Source organism: Lichenostomus cassidix, chromosome 2 (assembly GCF_008360975.1).
Source record: "Lichenostomus cassidix isolate B80296 chromosome 2, HeHo_3.0, whole genome shotgun sequence".
Classification (NCBI taxonomy): domain Eukaryota; kingdom Metazoa; phylum Chordata; class Aves; order Passeriformes; family Meliphagidae; genus Lichenostomus; species Lichenostomus cassidix.
The window spans coordinates 45,598,066-45,620,040 of NC_139482.1; the positions used below are offsets into that span (position 1 = coordinate 45,598,066).

The 21,975-nt window shown below is 40.5% G+C and overlaps 1 protein-coding gene across 1 annotated transcript in view; it reads left to right on the top strand.

The window, feature by feature from the left end:
• Positions 1 to 21,975, top strand: part of AVL9 (AVL9 cell migration associated) — a 41,491-nt gene continuing 19,516 nt past the window's right edge. The window contains exons 1-7 of the mRNA XM_085051375.1: positions 1 to 183; positions 16,046 to 16,166; positions 17,946 to 18,031; positions 19,888 to 19,959; positions 20,753 to 20,842; positions 21,203 to 21,269; positions 21,926 to 21,966. Of these exons, the coding sequence (XP_084907501.1) occupies positions 118 to 183; positions 16,046 to 16,166; positions 17,946 to 18,031; positions 19,888 to 19,959; positions 20,753 to 20,842; positions 21,203 to 21,269; positions 21,926 to 21,966 (543 nt within the window). The 5' untranslated portion in view covers positions 1 to 117. The remainder of the gene's footprint in view (positions 184 to 16,045; positions 16,167 to 17,945; positions 18,032 to 19,887; positions 19,960 to 20,752; positions 20,843 to 21,202; positions 21,270 to 21,925; positions 21,967 to 21,975) is intronic.

Below are 21,975 nucleotides of genomic sequence, written 5' to 3' on the forward strand. Positions count from 1 at the left end.
GGCCGGGCGGTGCGGAAGCGCAGGCGGCCGGGGCTGCGTCCCCGCCGGACCCCGGGGGGCGGAGCGAGAGCCCGGGCACGGCGGCATCCTCCGGCGCGGCCATCGCCGGGCTGCTCCATGGAGAAGCGGGGCCCGGTGCTGCACATCGTGGTGGTGGGCTTCCACCACAAGAAGGGCTGCCAGGTGAGGGGGCGCGGGTGGCCCTCGACTCCCGCCTCTCCTCTCCTCTCCGCTCCTGCTCTTCCTCCCGGCCCTCCCCCGGTCCCCTCCCCCGCTCCGAGCGGCGCCTGCCCGGCTGCGGGAGCGGCTGCGGGAGGGGCGCGTCCGGCGGGGCCGGGGGGCTTCGCTCCGCTCAGGGAGCGGCTAAGGAGGGGCTGGGAGCCGGCCAGGCCCCGCTTGGCCGCGGCCTCCCCCGGCCGGGGGATGCCTGGCTGGGCCGTGACTCGGCTGGCCGCGGGCAGTTCGTGGTCATGGAGCTGCCTCCATTCCCGCCCCGCCTCGGCGCTCCCGGGAGCGGGGCGGAGCGAGGGCCGGCGGGGTGAGCTCCCGGGAATGAGGGGCCAAGGCACGCCGTGCCGCTGTATCCGCTTCGAGTCGGGCGTGCTTAATGCGTTCAGACAGAGAATTCCGAGGAAAAACCCCCTAATGGTGTTTTAATGTACCTTCCCCTCTCCCTGCCGGCCCCGCTTTGAGTACTCACAGGTACATCTTGGACCAAACAGCCCAGGGTACAAGCTCACCCTGGATTTAAGTTTTCTTGGCCTGTCTCTTCTTCCCTGCCTTTATAAATGCTTGACTGCTTCGTGTGGCCTGTAAGGTAGAAGGATTTTATGTCATGTATTTCATGGCTGTTTTATGCTCTGGTTGTTTTAATTCTTTTTTAACCCTTGAAGCAGGAGGTGCAGTTGCCCAGCTGGGCTGCCCACGCAGTTGCTTTGCTGTGACAAGGGCAGATAGACATAATGTTGGATTCCCAGTGAGTCTTTTCCCATAGCGAGTTCTTGGCCTTTATAAAAATTGCCAAGACACTAATGAACGTGATGGTTTGTGTTATACAAGAGTTGATCTGACATAAACACATTCCATACAAGGTAGCTGAGAATTAAATTATTGCTTCAGCAAAAAAAAAAAAAAAAGCTCAAGTCTTCAGAGGCTGAGGTGCAATAACTCATTTTCTGAAAGACGTCCATGGTTTTCTAATGCATCCTTTCTCCTCAGGGTGTCTGGGGGCTGTTCACATATGGATGTTCACAGGATCAGTTCCTGTGAAGTAATTAGATCATCTGGGTTGTGAGGTTTGTGATATTTATCAGGTACTTTCTTGTCAAACACTGTTAGAAGGTGAGCCTTAGTTGGGTATCTGTAGGAGGAAGAGCATATTTTTGCCCTTTGCTTGTTGTTGGCCTCTTGGGAAAGACCTAGGCTTTTGTTTCTTCTGTTCTTCTGGAGTGTGTGTCTATTTATTTTCTTGTACATTTAGCAGTGCTGATGCAACGGGGAAAAACAAAGGAACAAAAAAACTGAGCAACCCCCCAAACGATAAATCAGTAGCAGTGAATTTTATTTTGTTGCCGGTAAAATGTTTGTGGAAGTACATTTTGAAGTGTTGTCAAAAATTAGGTCGGTATACCTCTGACCTGAAGTTTTCTTTATTGCAGAAAATGACCTGGAGAAGCTGGAGAGGAAGGCAATTTGGGAAGGGGACAGGGTAGCTCTGTCAGAGGGAGGAGAATTGCAGGGATAGAATGACAGTCGGTAGAACCACAAGCAGCCAGGCTTCCTAAGGGAAAGCTAAATCTAATTTTAAATGTATCCTACCTCTGACTTAGCAGATTTTTTTTACTGAACTATAGAAAATGTTTCCTAAAAGAACTGGAGGCAAGGAGCTGCACAGCTATAGCCTAATGAGTTTGACATCAGTAGTATGTAAGATGCTAGAGAATTTTTGAAGGAAGGAATTAATTAACAACATGAAACTAAGTAGACTGAGTCCTGTGTGCATTTGCTGAAGATAGATCATGCCTGACTGACCTGCATCTTTTGCAAGAATAATTGATTGAATTCCTTTCTCTGTGAAAGAAATGGAGTCACTCTAATCTGCTGGGAACTTGCTAACAGATCACACTTACTTTTAAGGTGGAGATACAGGAGAATTAGTGCAAGAGCCGGTACTTGGGTAAAGAGTAGTATGAAGGAGAGGAAGCAGAAACAGATTTGAGTCAGAAGAGGAACTATTGGTTTGAAAGGTACTTGCAAGAAGTGTTTCTCAAGATTGAAAGTAGTGCTGGTATTGTTTACACCGTGAAATTGATCTATGATAAGCAAACTCGAGGAATCAGTGTTTCAAAGGAAAACTGGAAAGTCCTGCAAGAGCTGGATGTTAAGGAATGCTGGAGTGATGGAAATGGAGTGCATTATGAAGTTGTGCAATAGGAATGAATAATAGCAGTATAAGCTTTGGAATTGACCTGAGGAAACATCTGGAAGAGGAATGAGACCACAAGTGATCAAGGCTAAGTAACCAAAGTAGTGTGATTTGAGGGCAAGAATGACAATGAATGTAATCCTATCGTGTGATAATGTGTTTGTGATGCATATAAATTCTGATCTACTTTTCAGAAAAAGGGATTTGGATTCTCTCTTCCAGAACTGGACGAGATAGTCCCTGAGCAGTCTGTATTCGAGGAGAGTGTAGAGGAGCTTCCTTAGGTAGGCTAACAAAGTGGATTTTGAGGCTGTATTCACTTCTGTAAGTACAGGAGCATTCTTCCCTTTTCCTCTCCTGCCTCTTCACAACTGGAAAGCAGAGGCAGTTGTGTGGTAAGCAGAAATGGGGAAGTGAGGTGACCAAAAAGCAAGCCTTGTTTTGGTGGGTTGCTTTTGAGGTAGCTGTTTCACAGGTTCTGTTTGCCAGCTGGACAGCTGCAGAGGACAGATACACAAGGAGAAGAGCAGTGAGGACGAATCACCTTCCTTGACCTACTGGCCATATTCCTTTTGATGCAGCCCAGGTTGTGGTTTGCTTTCTGGACTGCAGGTGCACATTGCCAGCTCATGCTGTATTTTTTGTCAGCCATCATCCCCAAGTCCTCCAAAGGGCTGATCTCAATGACCTTTAAATTATTAATAATGGCCTTTGAAGTATTCATTGAAACACTGTGTTACATGTAGTTGTATTCCAAGAAACTGTTCAAAAGTGAAAAATGAGGAGGAAAAACCAGCCATTTAATATAAGTGAGTCTTGTCACAAGAACCGGTTGACATGAACTTCCTGAGGATGTGTTGCAGACTGCATATCTGAAACTGTGAAGTGCAGAAAAGCAAAGGTCCACAGCAGTGCTCAAATGGACATCACTCAGAGTGAATTTGGAAAGCTTAAGATTGAGAGATTATAGAGCTAGGCTGCCTATCCTAACAAGAATTGACCTGGTTTGCCTGAGAAGGCTCCTTTTAGTTTCTGTTCCCACCTCTTTTCTCTGTAGTCTTACTAGGAAATGCACATGGAGTTGGGATTTTCTATGGATTTCTTGAAGCTGGGTCTTTCATTACCTGCCTTTGATCCTGAAGCTTCATCACTCGAAATGTACAGCTCTTCCTGTTGATTAACTTACAGGATAAGAAACGTGTAACGTACAAAGACTTTGATGTGCAGTTTGGAAATGTATAGGAATATCTTTTTCTTTCATAGAACTTGAAACACAATCCACATGCATTCATTTTTGAAAGAGAAGAGTCAGAGAATCTGTTTTTCTGTGCCTTTGGATTGGGAACATGAGAGCCACAATTGTTCCTCATGCTCCTTTCAAGGGCCAGCTGTTTAACTGGGGGTCTTTTTGCTGGAATATGAGACAAAGTGGAGTTTTACCATATATACATTGTTTAGTCTGGGGATCCAGTTTCCCAGGCAAATGTTAAATGCTTGGGAGTTGCCACTCACTGTGCTGAAGACTTTGTGTTATCTGAAAACTAAAGCACAAAAAGTTGTGAACACATTGGGAGTTTTCTCTTGCAAATGTGGAGTAAACTTTTGGAGAATCTGCAGGCTTTTGTCTACATGAACAGATTGTCTTCCTTTTTTTTGAGCCCCTTAGTTACTGAGTTGAGCCCTGAGTTGAACTGTGAATCCAAGGAGATACGCAAAAAGTGCTGGTTGCTGTTTCTGTTTGCCAAAGATTGGAGGTAGTTATGGCAGAGTGTCCAGAGAATGGTAGGAGAAGCTTGGCTGCAAACTGCTAGGTCCACCCAGTATTTGACACAATTTCAACAGGCCCATTAAGGAAGGGAACAGCAATTGACAGGAAGCAGGCATGGTGACTGGTTTCTTGGCTTTGTAGGTGCTGGCTGACTTATTACAGGAACCCTCATTAAGTAGTAAATGTCCTGCAGTGGGCAGAGCTCATGGGCAGTATGCATTCAATCATGATTTTCATGCATCTGAAATGAAACGACAAAAATTAAAAATTCCTTTTTTTGATCCCTCTTTGCTATGGATCAGAGGAGTGGCTTCAGACAAAAGTAACAGCAAACACATCATTTCTTCATGTGTGGTTGCTCAGACTCTTGTCCATTAATGTAAAACACACAGTTTTGATGCAGTAGGAGTTTCTACACACTTCTCAGGCTCTGCAGGACTCAAAGCAGAAAAACATTGGGGCACGAAGTGGCAATGAAGGAAATCTGCCACAGAGATGATCTGATGTATTTTGGAGTATCTGTAGCTGCTCGACTTATTACTTACTGTAACAGGTTACTGGTCCTGCACCCTGGCTCTTATGTTCTGTTGATCTGTTTCAGTATAAGGTAGTAAGACTTGGAGTTCAGGGCTATTTGTGCCTTTCTTCTGGGGCAGCTGATAACAAATTCCTCAGTAGTTTTGAAGAACTCTAGTGGTGAGTGACTAGTGATTTCAGAGCAAATAAAAAATAAGGGTTTTTTTTCAGAATCATGAAACACTTTCTGTCCTGACAAGTGAGTGATAAAACAATTTGCCTTACAGCACTTTAATTTTTGAATGCTTTAACTAGTGTGGATGGTCCTTACCTACCTTTTAATAGAAGATTTTAGCAGAAATGTAACCTGAACAGACCTTGACTAGCAGATGCAAGTGTTGTTGAAAATACAGGGAAATACCTTTGCTTTATGGTGGAGGTAGAAGACTGAAAGTCTTGTGGTGCAGCTCTCCACTAGTGATCATGTGTGCCGTGACCCTCACTTGAGCGGTGTCTCCAGGCTTTATTTACATGGGGAAGCAGAGAGATAATAGTCTCTGAGGGTGTAGGAAGGCTTAAAATATCACAAGTACTCTAAAAATAATTCATTTGAAAGCAAAGTTAAAATGAGAACTGATGTATTTGTAAAGGAGGGGATGGAGAAATTTCACTAAAGCTGAAAAAACTTGCTGGTAGGAGAGCTAAGCACAAGTCCCTGTAAACCCTGAGGACATACATGGTCCTTTTGCTGCTGCAGTGCCTGACCTGCTGCAACAATCCCTGCCTTCTGATGCTGCTTCAAGGCTAAGTACATCTGAGTGAACTCAGGCTCTGTGTCACCGCCAGTCAGGCCACACAGAATCTCACTTCATTTGGGGCAAGGCCCAGATTTTCTGTGCTCGGTGTCCTGAGCAGTTCTGCACATCACCGTTGACCTTGTGCAGCAGGTGACCATTGTCTTACGTATCCTCTTAAGAGCTTAAAATTATTCCACATTACTCTTGGCTCTCTTTAACATACGTATTTCTTACTGTATTGTGGAAAAAAATTAAATTGTAAATGGTAGGGAAGGTGAGGAACTGCTGTGTGTGTCCTGGAATGCTCACACTGCTGGTCAGTTTTGTTTGCCTGGGATCTTTGACCTGTAAATAACAGCAGTGTTTCTTGACCCACTTCTCTGTTCTTCCGTGGAAGATGACATTTCAAACTCCCACAGACATGGGAATGGATTACAGTAAGTACCAAAAGGCATATTTCCATGGAATCCCAAAGTTTGCTATAAGGATATTCAAGGTACTGAACTTGATAATGTAAATATGATGCCTGCTTTCTCCGAAGTAGTGTCTGAGTGCTTGTCTGTATGAGACTGTTTTTGTGTGGACTGTGCTTGGAGACCAATCCCTTTGTCTTGCCTGACCAGAGGTTTTCTTCCTGGCATGCAAAGGAAACCTAGGATCAAGAATGAAACAGCTGATACCCAGTTTAAGAGGAGAGCCTGAATATGATCTTTGAGAGGGAATAATGTCCTTTAATTTTCCCCTTCCTGAGTTGTGTATCTGATCTTCATCATTTGAGAGCTTCAAGCATGTGAGCTCTAGAAGATGCTGGTTGTGATCTGCTGAAATCAACACCTGACATGGCCTGAGCAATCCATGCATATGGCCTTTTTGACTTGTGCCTAGGAATCGTGTCTTTGAGCAGAAATGTTGGCAACTTAGGCTTGACTTTGCAGAATTAGGAGATGCGTAAGGGAATGAGCATGGTGAGTCTGCACTTTCTATCAACTCTTGAGAGCTGCCTACATATCCAGGTCTGCTGTACTCTTGATTGTAGCACATTTTTTCAAGAGGGAAATATTGAAGTTGTTCTCTTCCATAGATTCCATGGGTGGGAAGTTTCAGAGGAACACTTCCAGCCTTAGACCCTGTTTTGTTTGCTGCCTTTCTTCTAAAGCACTGCTTTACTGGAGAATTATTTTTTTCTCTTCTTGATTTTTGTCACTCTGGTAGTTGTTGAGATTCTCTTAGATGTGCTTGATGCTCTTAAACATGTAAGTGAAGTGTAGGCTTTGTTGTCTTTAAGTTCCTTGTGTCTTCGTTTTGGGGGAGCACAGTAGACAAGTGATATGCAATAGGTGATCTTGTCTAGTGATTAAACAAGATCTTGTTAATAGAACAACAGAAACAAAAAATAAGTTGAAAAGGAGCCAGGCTGGAATCAAGCTGAAGTGCTTTGTTCCTGTTTCTATTAATGATACCTGTAAACATGAGCACAATTCTTTTGGTTTTGTTCCCTGCTTTAATAATATTAAAGCACTTTGAAGGACTGTTATGAGCATGAAATCTTCTAATAAAGTTAATCATAGCATACATCAAGTATTAAAGATTAGTCTTTTGTCTAAAATACATGGATTTGCTTATGCTCAATGGTTTGTAACATTTAAAGAAGATTTTAGCTTTTATTAGTAAGGCTACTCTAATTGGCATGGGGTGCTAATAATTTTAAATACACAATGAATTGCTGAGTACACATGTACTTCTGTAAACAATACCATGGATTCTGATCTCTTGTATAGAATTAATGATGAGTTCCATTTTTTGCATGTCTGTTTAGTCCACTTACTTAGTATTTAGTGTTCACTGTTCAAGAAGAACTCTGGGCTATGGATAATTTGTTTGTTTGTTTCTTTGTTTTGTTTCTTTGTTTAGTTTTTCAAAGAGCCCTGTACTTTGATAATCTTGCAGTCACTTCTGTGAAGTCTTGTCTGGGAAGTAAAGTATTCCATACTGAAGGAAGGATTCCATTCTGGATATTTTTTCCATAGTTGTCCTGTTGTGCAAGTTGAGAGAAGGTTCCTAAATACCCATTTGCAGTTATGTAATGCTTCCCATAGTAATCATAGTTAACTTTCACCTTATGATTTGTCTGTTCTTTGTATGTGTCATAACATCAGAGTAGTTATTTAAATATCTTGTGCCAGGAATCTTAACCTTTCTCTTGAATGAATGAATGAAGACTAAATCAATAAAATACGTATTTCTGTACTTTTCTTGCACCCTTCACGTACCTATTTCAGAATATCTACAAATAGTGACTTGGGCTCTTGGCACTTGTAGGTGGCAACTTAATTTACAAGCATATAGATTAGAGGGAGGTTCAAAGCTGTAAAATCACTGAACAAAGGTCACTCCAGCTGGAGTACATTGGGACTTGCAAGGCTCGATTTTGTGTTTCCTGTCCTAATACTGCCTTACTTGATGATCTGTGACTAGTTTTGGTAATCCATCTCATAGCTTGTTTGAGGTACTGAATTAATACACCTACCTAGGCAGCATGCTGTTTCTAAAAGCAAAGAAAGCTGTGGGTACAAGATGTGAAAGCCAGTTCCTTGCCTGGCCCAACATGCTGGGGGGCAGGACATGGAGCTGTCTGCTTGCTTCTTTGGGCTTGCTGAGAGCAGAGTGTGTTCTGCTTCATTGTGTTACTGTATTTGTGCAGCCTCTCAGCCTCATACATGGTAATGAGCCAGATTTGTTGGCTCTCAGGGATAATTCTGATGTTGAAACTTGTAAGGAAGGAGCAAATTCACTAAGAGCAATTCTGGGCCCATCAAATGTCCTGTGGCAAAGAGCCTGAATGGTTGTTGGCTCTTAAGACAACAGTGAGTTGTCTTGTGATGGCTTGCTTGGACTGCATCAGTTCAGCAGTAGATGCTGGATGAATGACACACAATGGCTGTTTCTAAACTGATGAGTGAAATTGCTTAAAAGCATGCCTGCTTTCCTAGTCCTCCATTTTCCCAGGGAAAGGTGGATTCAGTGTATCATCAGCTTTTTTCCAGGTCCTTCCTGTTGGGAATGATGGCTGGAGCAGAGCTGAGGAAAGGATGCATGTCTGAGTCTCATGTGAGGTCTGGGTGCTGCCCCTGGAGAGGGGAAATGCCACCAGTCCTTGTAGCTGGGTGTGCATATTGTAAGCCCATGGGCACCAAGGTGGGCATTAAGAGATGATTCATGGGTGAACAATTGGCTGCTGCTGACCGCAGTCTCCACTGGCTGCTGTGTTGGCCAGACATCTCTGTCAGGAGTAGAGATTAGGGTGCCCTTGCTTGTTTAATGAGGGAAGCTGCTCTCTCTTGCCAGAGTTCATCCTGTATGAATTCTCACTTGCTTTCTGCTATGGTATGAATCTTGTCTTGATGGCGCAGAATTCCCTAGCAAGTCCCCTTGGTTGGAATGGTTGCAGTAGTATTAAGTTCCTTTTCTCTGGGAGGAGTGTGGGGGTTTGTTTTGTTATTATTTACTTTCTTTGAAGAGATTGATAAGAGCCAAAGTTCAAAGCACAGAATATATGTAGGGCTTGAACTGTATGACTATAAAAATAAAATGTTAAATAATTGGAAAAAGTGTGTAGAATGCATGCTAGCGTGACTTTGAAAACAAAGGTTTTGGTGTTTCAGGTTATTTTGTCTTTTAAGGGCCTCAGTAAGAGCCAGAACTTTGCTAACCTAGTCAGAGTTTTTGAAGCAAATTTGAATTGTGATATTGTGCTTACAAAGGGTGCTTTAGAACTTGTGTAAGTGGCCACTCTATGGCTTTAGCAATATGGGAATGTGAGGAAGTGCCAGTTTCAGAAACTGATAGGATAGAAATGACTATGCACTGCCTCCTTGTAATACAGGCATTTCTTTTGCTGTTGCCATTTGTGTATATAGTGTATTTTAAAAATATATTTATACAGATATGTGTCGCTGTTGAGCCGCTAGCAGAGAAAAAGACCCGAGTTCTCAGTGTGGCAAGAAAGAGGAAATTTATTATTTTGATTTCAATATATAGAGACTTTTCAGAGGTCGCCCAGATTGGTCAGCCAGAAACCTCCCCCTAGGCCTGATTGGCCAGGCCTGAACTGTCCAAATCTCGAGACTCTGTTTAAAAAACATCCAAACTTTATCTTTGTTTATAAAACACAGCGGAATGTTCTCACGAGAAAGACCTGTGCTAGCCACAGATATGTATCATATGTATTCTTCATATATATTTTTGTATGCATATATACATGTATTATATGTAGTTGTTAAAAATACTTTTATTTATATAAATGTATAACATATATTTAAAACTCTGCTGTTAGAGGTCATTATATTACTGTATAGGCATCATTGTTGTGTGCATGGGCTCTTCGACTTGCAGATCCTGAGCTGTTGATTCTGCTGTGCAAAAATGGGGAAAGTTTGTCATTTAAATTCAATTGTTAGTTAAATAATAAATTGTTCTTGGTGCTGAGAGACAAACAATGCTCTTAGATTTTCATTTGGCTGGGTGCTGCAGTTGTTATGGTGATTTAGATAAGATCATTGGTGTGCTGCTCTTCTGTGGGTCTGGCTATGCTATGATAAATAAATCAGGGAAATTGATTTTAGAAATCCCTACTTTGAGTGAAGAACAAATACTTATTTGTAAAGAGGTATCAAGTTTTAGGTGTAATTTTAATCTTTTGAGATTTTTTGATTACTGCTGCTTAGCATCACACTCTATTTAGCATATTTCTGCTTTTCTTTTGTTAAGAGGAAGGGTTGAAATTAAATGTGTTGTAATGATTTATGAAGGGAAAAGATCTTCTAAATAAAAATGTAATTAGTGGGTTTTGCTGATGTCCTTTTCTTGATTTCAAGCAATTTTCCTACCTATTTGTTGCAGTAGAAGCAATGAGAGAGATCATCAAAGCAATTGTTCAGAGGATGGGATGGGTTTGCTTGCTGTAAATTCTGTAACATACTGGAAGCATCCTTAGTCTTTAACATAATACTGCTATTCTAAATATTTCAGACTTTTTTGAGATTAAATAATCTCTCTCTTATACCAATGCAAAACCTTATTTGGGTCTGGGTGTTTTTTCATATCTAATCTGAAGAGAAATCTTCCAAAATAGCTATTATACTGAAGAGGAGAGTTTATATTGTGACTTTAATGCAAATATGAGAGTAGATGAAGTGGGAAGGATGGGAAGGTTATACTGACTTGCCAGCACATTTTAAATTATCACTGTTTAGTGCTCACTGAGGATCCTGCTTTGATTAACAATTAAGCACTTTTCTCAGATAAGGAGAACAGCCTTACCTGTGTGTAAAGTTCACCAAAAATTAATGCCAACTACCTGTCTAATGTTTGAGTGTGATAGTTTAGGTGGACATGCAAGTGTATTTTGGAAATTCCTCTTTCATCAGTGTCCTTTTTTAACCTCTCTTCTGACTGTGTACTTCTAATTTAGTAGAAGACATTATCAATGCATTTTTCTTAAAAAAGAACCAAACAAACCTATCATGTTTATTCCTAGATGTAGGAACTGAAATACATTTTTCCTTGCCTGCACTCATCTTTTCTTGCTGTGATTTAATGAATGTGTACTAAATTTGTTCTGCCTAGGAAGTGCCTTTAAAGACAAGGAACAAAAACAGATTGCCTGGATTCCCCCCCTTTCCCCCAACTAGAATCATGTGTTCATTGGTGCTTTGCTTCCAAATTGTTAGATTCGATACAAAGTGCATATAAAAGGTTACTTAATGCTGCAGAATTCCAGAAAAATAAAAAATGTTTGTTCCAGAAGTTCAGTTGTACTTCCATTTAAGGAGTTTTAAAATATATATATTTTATTTTAACTTGATAATTCACAGGAATTGAAGTGTTTTGTGTAGTGAAGAGCACAATTATTTCTTTCCCCCCTAAACCTCAAGACAATGTTCTGTATTGTTTTTAGTTGTGAAATCCCTCAAGAGCTAACTCCTTACAGAACATGACAGTCTGAGCAGGCAAAAAGCATTGCCATCAAAACCCCTTGACAGGCGTGAGCAATATTTCCAGCTGGAATGAAGATCCCTGACACTTGGAAGATTAAGAAGTGCATGGAGATACTAGTTCATGTTTTATGTAGTTTGTTTTGAAGTCTCTCAGGAGTTCAGCTTTGAATCTGATTTTCATTCTGTTGAGGAGTCTTCTTTAATTCAACTGAGGAGATACAAACTTGTAAAATTTTCTCTGGCAGTCAACTGTGAAAACTTGTGTGTATTTCTTTGTTCCTGTTGACTACTGGGCTTTATTGAAAGATTTTATTTCTCATATTTGCAGGCAATTTTGTAGTGATATGTATATTAATGACATACAGGGACATTTAAGTGCATGTTTATACATGCACGTGCATATAGGATGGATTTACAAAAAAAGCCATTATATTTAAATAAAAAATGAGCTCTTCTTTCTTCATTCTGTCTGTGAAAAGGGTGAAAAAGAGGTGTGAGACTGATCTCTTTAGTAGTCCCATCCCTTCCCCCTATCATAGTTTGTCTTGGGTTTAAGGTGGCAAATGAGAAAAAAAACTTTTAAAGTCATCTTCCCCAGGAACACTGCACTGTAGTTTGAACACACAGACTGGAAAAAGGTTTTAACTGAGACTCCAGTTGTTTGAAAACTCACAAGTGCTAGAACTGAGATTCTATTTACCCCATTATTATCACCTTTATACATGTGCACTGCTCAGTTTCATAATTTTCAAGAGTTGTGAGGTTTTAGCCATTTTTTAAAGGCTGCTAAATATTCTTATAATACTTTAAAAAAAAAAAAGGCTTCTTTCCATGCAAAGGATTCCTAACTGCAATTGATGCCAGTCTGCAAACTGAGCTGGAGAAATCAAGGAGAACATCTAGAGGATGGGGAACAGTTAGGGTGAGTTTCATCTGCATTACTTCAGTCATCTGCAAGTCAGACTTAGAAGCCAGAGCTAGCTCTCCTCAGAGATGGTGGAAAGAAACAGATCAGATGAATCATCCTCTGCAGGTGTCTGTTTTCTCTGACTATGCAGAATGCTTAGGAAAACTACCTCAGAGATGTTGCTTTTTGACATATAGTCAGCTGACGTGAATCCCACCTGCAGTGACTGCTTATTTCATATCAAAAAGTTGAACTTTCTCATCACTGGGAACTGTTAAGTTGGAGGAGGGATGGAAGGAAGTCCTCCAGGGCATTGCATGCTTTCCTTGCTGTTGGATTGTCCTTTTTCCTGCTTCTTTGTTACTTCCACCCTTTTGGTACTTTGACCAGCAGCAATTCTATTAAACTACATGAATGTGATTCCTCCTTAGAAACCAGGATATTTCCTATATGGATCCTCTTGGGGGCGAGGAGGAATAGTGTGTCATCATGTAAATGAGGTCTATCGTAAAGTATATCTGTAAAATAGATGATTTAAGGCCACTTAAGCAGTTTTAGTTTTGATTTATCTGAGTTTTGTGATCTTCTCTATTATACATGCACATGCATACAGAAATTTATATTAAAACAGGTTTTTGAAAGAAAACAACTAGTAGAAAACCAGATTGTAATCACTGTCATTAATGCCTGTTCAGTTTATTGAAATTGGAACAGACAGAGCCTGCAGAGATCCTCGTTGCTGGGATTATCTGATAGCAGCTGAAGTGTTGATAGCATACTGTGAGCTAGAACAAAGTAGTTCTTCAGCAAATTTCACACTGTCAAAAGAACACAGGAGCCGGATTTCTCAGCTTTATTCTGGATTTTAAAAAGGAGTGTTCCTTAATGAATACAGGTTTTTCATGCCTTACCCTACTTTCCTTGATATTTACCTTTTAATTCATTATTTGGCTGGAGTGCAAAATACAATTGTAATTCTGAAGGTGCTTGGGTGCAGTGATGTTTTAAATCCTTACAGTATTTCCCTGTCAGGAATGATTCTTTGAAGGAACTCAGGGTTTCTTCTGTATTTGATAGAAAGAAGTACCTTCAGAGGGTGAATTTGAGTCCCTCTTTGCTGGCCATGCATAGGGAGTCAGAACATAGTTGTAGATGCTTCTTGACTGTCTATGTTTTAAACTTAGGAACTGTGCTAAAGTTAACTCCTGAAAGATTCCAGTAATAATTCTGTAAACAGTGTTTTCAGCCAGCCAATTTGAATGTGAACAGCGGCAAAAGATATCATATTGCTGACATTTACATGAAGCTTCTACCATTTTAATTTTCTTTTCTGTGATTTGGAAAAGATTGCAGGGAATTCCTAGGATGTGTGTGTGTACTAAATGGCAGTCAGTTTCTCTGCTCCTTGTATGAATGCTAATTCCAGTGTTTGTCTCTCATTTGGAAGTCAGATGGACTTCTTTTTTGCTTAACAGCATATTTTGTTTAAAAGACTCTATGGATTCCTAATAGTTACAGGGGATTACAGGGGTGGCTTCTCTCAGAGGCTGCCAGAAGCTTCCTGCATGTTCGACAGAGCTGATGCCAGCCAGCTCCAGGACAGACCCAGAGCTGGCCAGTGCCTGTCAGGAGTGGTGGTACACCTCTGGGATCATGTATTTAAGAAGGAAAGTTATTGTAGAGAAGCAAATTGCAGCCAGAGAAGAGAGAAGTGGGAGTGAGAGGAAACAGCCCTGCAGACACCATGGTCAGTGAAGAAGGAAGGGCTGGATGTGCTGGTTCCCTTGCAGCCTGTCATGAAGACCACAGGGAGGCAAACTGTTCCCATCTTCTCCCGTGGAAGACCTTGGTGAAGCAGAGACCTACTTGTAGACAACCCCAGTGCCAGAGCAGGTGGAAGAAGCCTGAGGGAGGCTTTGGCCCCGTGGGAAGCCTGTGCTGGAGCAAGCTCCTGGCAGGACTTGTGACCCCACAGGGGAATCCATGCTTGAGCAGTTCATGATGAACTGCAGTGTGTGGGAAGGACTCACGTTGGAGAAATTCGTGGAGCAGTCTGCTGGGGAAGGGTCCCTGTGCTGGAGCAGGGAAAGGAGTCCTCCCTCTGAGGAGGAAGCAGCAGCAGAGACAATGTGTGATGAATGCACCACAAACCATTCCTGTCCCCCTGCCCTGCTGAGGGAAGAGGTAGAGAATCAGGAATAAAGTTAAATCCACAAAGGAATTAACTCACCCCAGGGTGGGGAGAAAGTGGTTTCAAGATTTGGGTTTACTTCTTATCTTTCTCTGGTTTATTGTTATAAAGTTAATTGCCTCAAGTCAAGTCTGTTTTGCCCATGAGGGTATCTGGTAAGTGATCCTTCCCTGCCCTTGTGTCGACCCCTGAGCCTTTCATTTTACTTTCTCTGCCTTACCCAGGTGAGGAGGGGAGTGATAGAGCAGCTTTGGTCGGCTCCTGGTGTCCAGCCAGGGTCAACCAACGATAACACGGAATCAGAAAACTTGAAATTGATGCAACAAGTAGCAAGGCTGATTTCTCGTGTTTTCTTGTCCTTTGTGCCTTTTTCTGAAGTTGGCAACAGTTGTAGACAGAGTGACACCATGTGTTAAGGTGAAGAATTTCACTTTTTCTTGGTACTCGCATCCTTTACAGGCCTTTTCTTTTGTTTTTGTTGATACTGTTTTATTTTAGTATCCATCAAATGCTAAGGTTATCTGTGTGCTTGCTTTGTAATGCTTTTTATTTTCCACGTGTGCATACGTTTTACAGCTCACTAGTTATCTCACTAACTAAATGTCCTTGGAGAGAAGTTGCAGTATGAATAAACAGTTTCTTTTATTGATAAATCTGTGTTTAGATTTTGTTCAGTAATTTAAGAAATGCCATCTGAAGAAGAGTTGATGAAAGTGGCTGGAAACCCAGAGGGGTCTCCATAGGAAAAGAAGATTGCACTGTAAAGATGCTAATTGTGGGGATCTGTGGTTGACATGTAATGTAGTGCAAGGAATGAAAAGGTTGTCCCTATTTCTAGGAAAGAGGTAAATGGCAAATAAATAAAAGGCAAAATTGAAAAGCAGGATTTCCTAGTGAAAGGAAAAGGAGATACTTTAGGCCATTGTGTAGAACACGTTGCAGTCAGGGACATAAAAACATATAAAGCTATGTTTTGCTGTTAGTATAGTTTCTGAGATGGTTCAACATCTTGTAGGGTAAAATAGAGGCCTGCATGTGTTAGCATTACCTAGTCATGAGCACCTGAAGGGCTCAGAAGTCAAATCCGATTTGTGCCCCAGCAATGACCCCTGCTGATGTGGCAGGTGTGGCAATGTGCTGCTGGCTCTGTGCTCATGGGGAAGAAGGTATTCAGCTCTTGGGTGCTGTTTTCTGCTTGAAGATCTTTTTCATTTCTCTCGAGGAAAAGGAATTAGGCTGTAGAAGCCAAATCTGCCCAGGGCCTGTCAGTTAAACCACACTAGTCAGTCTGTGGGTGCGTTGAAGGAAGAGACAAGGACTGCTATTTGGAAGAAAAACTTCTTTTTTTTTCATACCGTTGATAGGAAAGAAAAGGTGCTAGGTTGAATCACAGAAGCCTTGTTTGGTAACTGTAATGTAATCTCTCTTTTTCCTTGTTTGTTTAGGTTGAATTTTCCTATCCTCCCCTAAAACCTGGAGAAGGACATGACAGCCACAGTTTACCAGAGGAATGGAAGTACTTGCCGTTTCTTGCCTTACCAGATGGGGCACACAACTACCAGGAAGGTAAGAAATGACCGAGAAGAGTTGTGTGTACTTCTACTGCAGACCAGAGAAAAAATCTGGTATCTGAACAGCTGACCAATGATTCCTTTTACTATTAGACTTCCTGCACTTTTTCTTTAAGTTGCAAAATACAATGACAATGATATGTTCCTTCAGAGTATAGGTGAAAGTAGATCATAAAGGTGTACTTCCTGTATCAAGAATTCAGATGTCAATAAAAACTTCAAGTGTTACACATCAATTTTGTATAGTTCTAGCACACAGGCTGCTGGCTTTCTCAGCAATATTTGGAAGGGTGAAAAAAACTCTCCTCCACTAATTTAGAGATTCTTAAAAAGACCTACAAGTCATGCAAAGCCATGTCAGTATAGTAACGTGAGCTTTAAAAGTGTATTTGTTGGCAGAATAAAGATAAAAATATTCATTTGTCATATAGTCACCAGCAGGTTCACTATACTCTTTTTTTTTAGTATTGTATTTATTCCTTTATTAGCAGTTCTGTTCATTGCTGACATTTATATTCGTGTCCAGTTGTTTCATCTTTTTTTCTGTAGAGAAAACAAGGAAGTCACTTTAAACGGCGAAATCACAGAAACATTTTAATACTGCTTTTTTTTTTTTTTTAAACTTAATATACTTAGCTTCCTTACTGTCCAGCTTTTGAAGATCTCATTTGGCAATAAAGACGTTTATGAAAATAATTCCTAACAGCAGTAAGAATGTCTCTGACTGTGCTCTTGGTCACAATTTTTGCTCAATTTCTACATTGTTAAATACGTAACAAGAAGCTAGGAAAATCACATGCAGCTGCATTTGCCTGTTCTCTCTTTTCTCAGTACCATTCCAGTTAATACTCAACTCTGAGCATTTTTGTTGATGTACTAGAAGACTACCAATGTTTATTTTTTGGTAATGAAAAAAAAAGGAGTTGGCAGCAAAGCAGAGATTTTGTGTCCTGTAGCCAAGAGTACACATGAACTTGAAACAGACAAACAGGTTTTCTGATCATAATTATATTTCATTTACTGTAACTTTGTTAGATAAATGGCTTTAGAGTTTTAGATTAATTCCTGTGGATAGTTGCATTTGTGCAAAGAGGATGACTTGGTACAGGAAATCATCTTACAGGCTTTCTAAAACCCTAGGTGATCTCCAGAATATAAACTTGGTCAAGGGAATAAGCTTCATTATGAACAGTCCCCCTCTCTGTTGGATGTAATGCATATGGGATTATCTCTTTTATTAGTGTGAACCAAACAAAAAATTAATAGCTGGTTTCAAAAAAGATTTCACTCATGTTTTGAGAGGCATGGGCAAATGGTTTTCTTTACTTAGGAGTTAGCAACTTTTTGGCAGTAGTAGCAGGTGTGTGTGTATGTGTTGTGGGTGTATATATCTCAAGCCTTAAGAGTCTTTCTCTCGTAATATTTCATAGATATTTTTGTTCTTCATTTTGCACTTGCACAGAGACAGTAATTATTTTCTGTAAGATTAGGTTTCACAAATTCTTTTTGTTAGTATGTTAGTGGGGGTGGTGGTGTGGATATCTACCTTAGCAGTGGAAGCAGCTACTCTAACGTTTCAGTTGTGTGTGTTCTCCTTGGTGTTTGGGGCTTTTTTCCTATTTTGATTGTGTTTGCCTTCTTAATAGCATCACACTCCCAACTGTACACATTGACTTAGTGCCTTGCCTTTGCTCCTTTGTAAGTAAGGGATGCTGAAAATAAATACACTGAACTCTTCTTAGTGACTTGCAAAATAATATTTTCTTTTTTCTAGATACTGTGTTTTTCCATCTGCCACCGAGATGTGGGGATCGAACCACAGTGTATGGTGTCTCTTGCTATCGGCAGATTGAAGCAAAGGTAACTTTCCAAGTTGTGAATTAATTATATTAATTAAATAATAGGCTTGAGGTGTTAACAACCCTAAAATTCACTGGCTTGCGTTATACCAACAGGCAAAAACTGCATGATTTTGTCTCACATTAGAAGTCCACGAAAATGTGCACAGTAGGTAGCTCCAGAACTTGAGAACTGATCTTTCTATGATCTACTAAAATGATCCCATGTTTTCAAAAATAGTAATGGTAGTATAATCTGTGCATGTAGAATTGAGAAGTTATTACAAATTAGTTTTAAAATTACTTATTTTTTCAGTGACTTGCCCAGAATCTGGAATGTCATGTGCATTTGAGTTTTAATTTACACCCTTTGAATATAAGACTCATTTATGTACTCTGTTTCCATGTTAATTATATCTTGATTATATTTCAGGTTCCTGTTTATGCTCTAGGAGAAATTATACACATTCAGTTTTTAATGCCAATTCTTTTGAACTAAATTCCATGTTGGTTTTCGTCCACTCATTATTTTTGCACCAGTCTTCACTGTATTCTGTTATTTAGAGTCTTGCTGTATTTAACTATGCAATAACTTGGCTTTACTGTGCTCTTGATTCCAGTTTATGCTTTTTAGTAACCAATTAAGAAGATAAGTAGATGTTTAAAATGAACTCTTTGGAACAAGGAGAATAAACCCCAATGTGTTTCATATGACAGCTCTAGCACTCTCTCCATCTGTCCTTTTTGATGTGTGGGCTGCAGTCCATACATTTTCTGTTTTGTACAGTTAAGTGGATCATTTGTCTGTATTCTGCCCCCACCATTTCTAGGTTTGCTGTTAAGTGCTGGGACCATTTGTTCTGCCTGAGAATGTAGCTTAAATGGTGGACAAGCTTTTAATTTGTGGGTGGCTCAAAAATGATGCTTGAGTATGAAACAAACAATTTTTAGGCAGAGACTTTTTAATCTGGTCCATTTTCACAGATGATGTTAGAGAAGAGCAAGTGATGTGTTGTGGTTTCTCTCCCATACATTCCCCTTGCAGTTAAAATTAACTCCCCTGGAGTTTAACTCCCCTGGAGTTAAAATGCCATTTCCTTTTCCAGGCTGTTGCCTTTTTCTCATGCTAGTGTCTTTTAAACATTTCTTTGCTGATCATCACAGCCGTATTTGGATCTTTGCTGGACACAATGGGATAAGAATACAGCCCTGGCATGTCAGTGTCATGACCCTTTTTTACTAGGTAGAATCATAGAATTGTCATAGGATGGTTTGGGTTGGAAGGGACCTTAAAGATCATCTAGTTCCAACTCCCTGCCATGGGCAGGGATGCTACCCACTAGACCAGGCTAGCAAAGCCCCAAAGCCCCATCTAACATAGCCTTGAAAGCTGCCAGGGATGGGACATCCATAGTTTCATTGCTTTCCTAGCAAACATCCATGTGGTTGAATTCCCCCATTAGGATGAGAGCTTGTTAGCACGATGCTTCCTATAGCTAAAGCAAGAAAGCCTTGTCAAGAGGCTCCCCCTGATCAGGCAACTTGTAGTAGACCCCAGCCACAAGGTGACCTTTGTTGGTCCTGTTCTTGATTTTTTACCCACAAGCTCTCAACCTGTTTGTGGCTGTTTCTCAGAGGCAGCTCTTCCCAATCTCCCCATTCCTTAACACAGGGACAACACCTGTGCCCCTTGTTGCAGACTGTCCCTTCTGAAAACACAAGAGCATACTGTTGCATGGTTTGCATATTCCACCATTGCAGACAGCCATTTTAGGATTTTGTTTAACTAAGGGGGTAGTATGTGGCAGCTAGACTTGGGAAAGAATTCTTTTTGAAATTATGTTTGGGAAAAAATACTGTAATACTTCTGTTTCTTAGGCATTAAAAGTACGGCAAGCAGACATCACCCGAGAAACTGTACAGAAAAGTGTCTGTGTCCTCAGTCAGCTGGTAAGAATGTTTAACTCCCAAAACACTTCCAGGCAACCTTAACAATTGTTCTTCCATATTCTTGTTTGGAACACGTGGCTCCAAACATCTCTCTAGCCACTGCAGAGTAACAGAATGCTGAAGTAAAATTGAATTGGAAGGCTGTGGCATTGGAGTGAGCTGCCTTGAATTGTGGTATCTGCTTGTAACTGGAAAAGTGTCTGCCCATTGTCATGGATGAGGATATCTGTTTTCACTTTTGATCCTTCTTAAATACTACTAACTCTATTTCATGTGTAAAAATTGAGGGTTTTGGCTGGTATAATCATAGAATGGGTAGGGTTGGAAGAGGCCTCAAAGATCCTCTAACAGAGTAGCTGGAAAGAGTGGCTACTGCCTTCAGCTGTGAGGGAGGTTTTAAGATAGCCACACATACAGCACATTCATGTTTTGAAGAGATATGTTTTATTTCTACCTATTCAGCAAAAGCTGCTAGTCACCAGGCAGGGAACAGAAATTCTTTTTGTGCTTAAAGCTGAAGGAAGAACTATTACTGGAGCTTCATGAGCAGAGTTAAAACAGGAAAGTACTTTCCCAGAAAGATGTTCAGTGAGGGTATGGTACATGCAAATGGAAAGAAAATTATCATCATTTAAAATGAGCACAGGAGAAAGATGCTGGGAGTTAGCCACTGAGGACTGCTCATCCATGAACTCTATGTATAATGTGTCAAGATAAGCATGGGAGATCAAAGTTCAAAATGAGTGACTAAATAGTTTTATTCACTTGCTTTTGTGTTTGTTTTTCTTTCAAGCCTTTGTATGGGTTACTTCAGGCAAAGCTGCAACTCATCACACATGCATATTTTGAAGAAAAAGACTTCTCACAAATTTCAATTCTAAAGGTAACTTTGCAGTAATGGCCACAAAGAACAGCTTTCAGTGTATGGCCACAAACTTTGATGTTTTTATTTAGTGCTCAAATATTCTTTTTCCATAAGTCATTCAGTTATTCAGGTCCTGTAATATTTTAAAATGAACAAAATGTTCTACTCTAATGTGACAGAGTCAACTTTCTTATTTGTAATGAAATATGAGAATGAGTGTGATCATCTAGCCTGTATCTCTGTTGACTCCACTGGTAAAATTTTACTTTCTGGAGTAAGCCATTGAAATCCTTGAATAAGTGAATTTTTTTTATTCTGGATTTTGTGTGACCATCTGCCATTAACACCTTCTGAGGCTTTTTTTTTTGCCTTCCACAGGAACTTTATGATCATATGAATAGCTCCTTGGGCAATACTTTGTTAGAAGGGTCACAAGTTTATCTTGGTAAGTGACTTGTTTTGTACAAAGCAGCAGAGATGATGTTACACTAAACAACACATGCCTTTCCTGAACTAATTTGTTTATGTGCATTAATAGATTAAGCACCAGAGGTCTGCATTTCTTTATTAATAGATTTGAATAAATGTAAAATGTAGTGTTGCTTTCATAATAGGGGTTAGTTGCAGGTTGAAAGCCATATTAGTACTTGACCTAACAGTCTGACTAGCAGCTGTTTATCTGCCTTTGGTAAACAATACCTTCTTAATTTTTAGATTGAACAATTTGATGGTGTGCAGTGCTCAAGCTTGCATCTATCTGTTTCTGGGATATCTCAGCACCCAATTCTGACTCTTCCCTGTGTTTTCTGAATGCACAGGGTAGTATTTACTTCAGTGTTTCCCTAATGCTGTGTGGCAGCCAACAGTGTGTGGAGTTAACTCAGAGCACAGCTATTCATGTTATTATTGTTTCTGTTGTTGATTTAACTCTTGCTCCTGCTGTAAAAAAAAGAAGAATTTTGTATGAATTCTGCTATTGAAATAAGCAGGTTCACACAGAATCCATAATGGGTGTCTCCCTCAAGCTGAATAATGGCGAAAAAAGTTAGTATCCGTATCAGCTGTTGAACTGTAATAATTGCTCTCTTTTTGTTGTCTCAGGTCTATCTCCTCGGGATCTTGTTCTCCATTTCAGACACAAGGTAGGCATT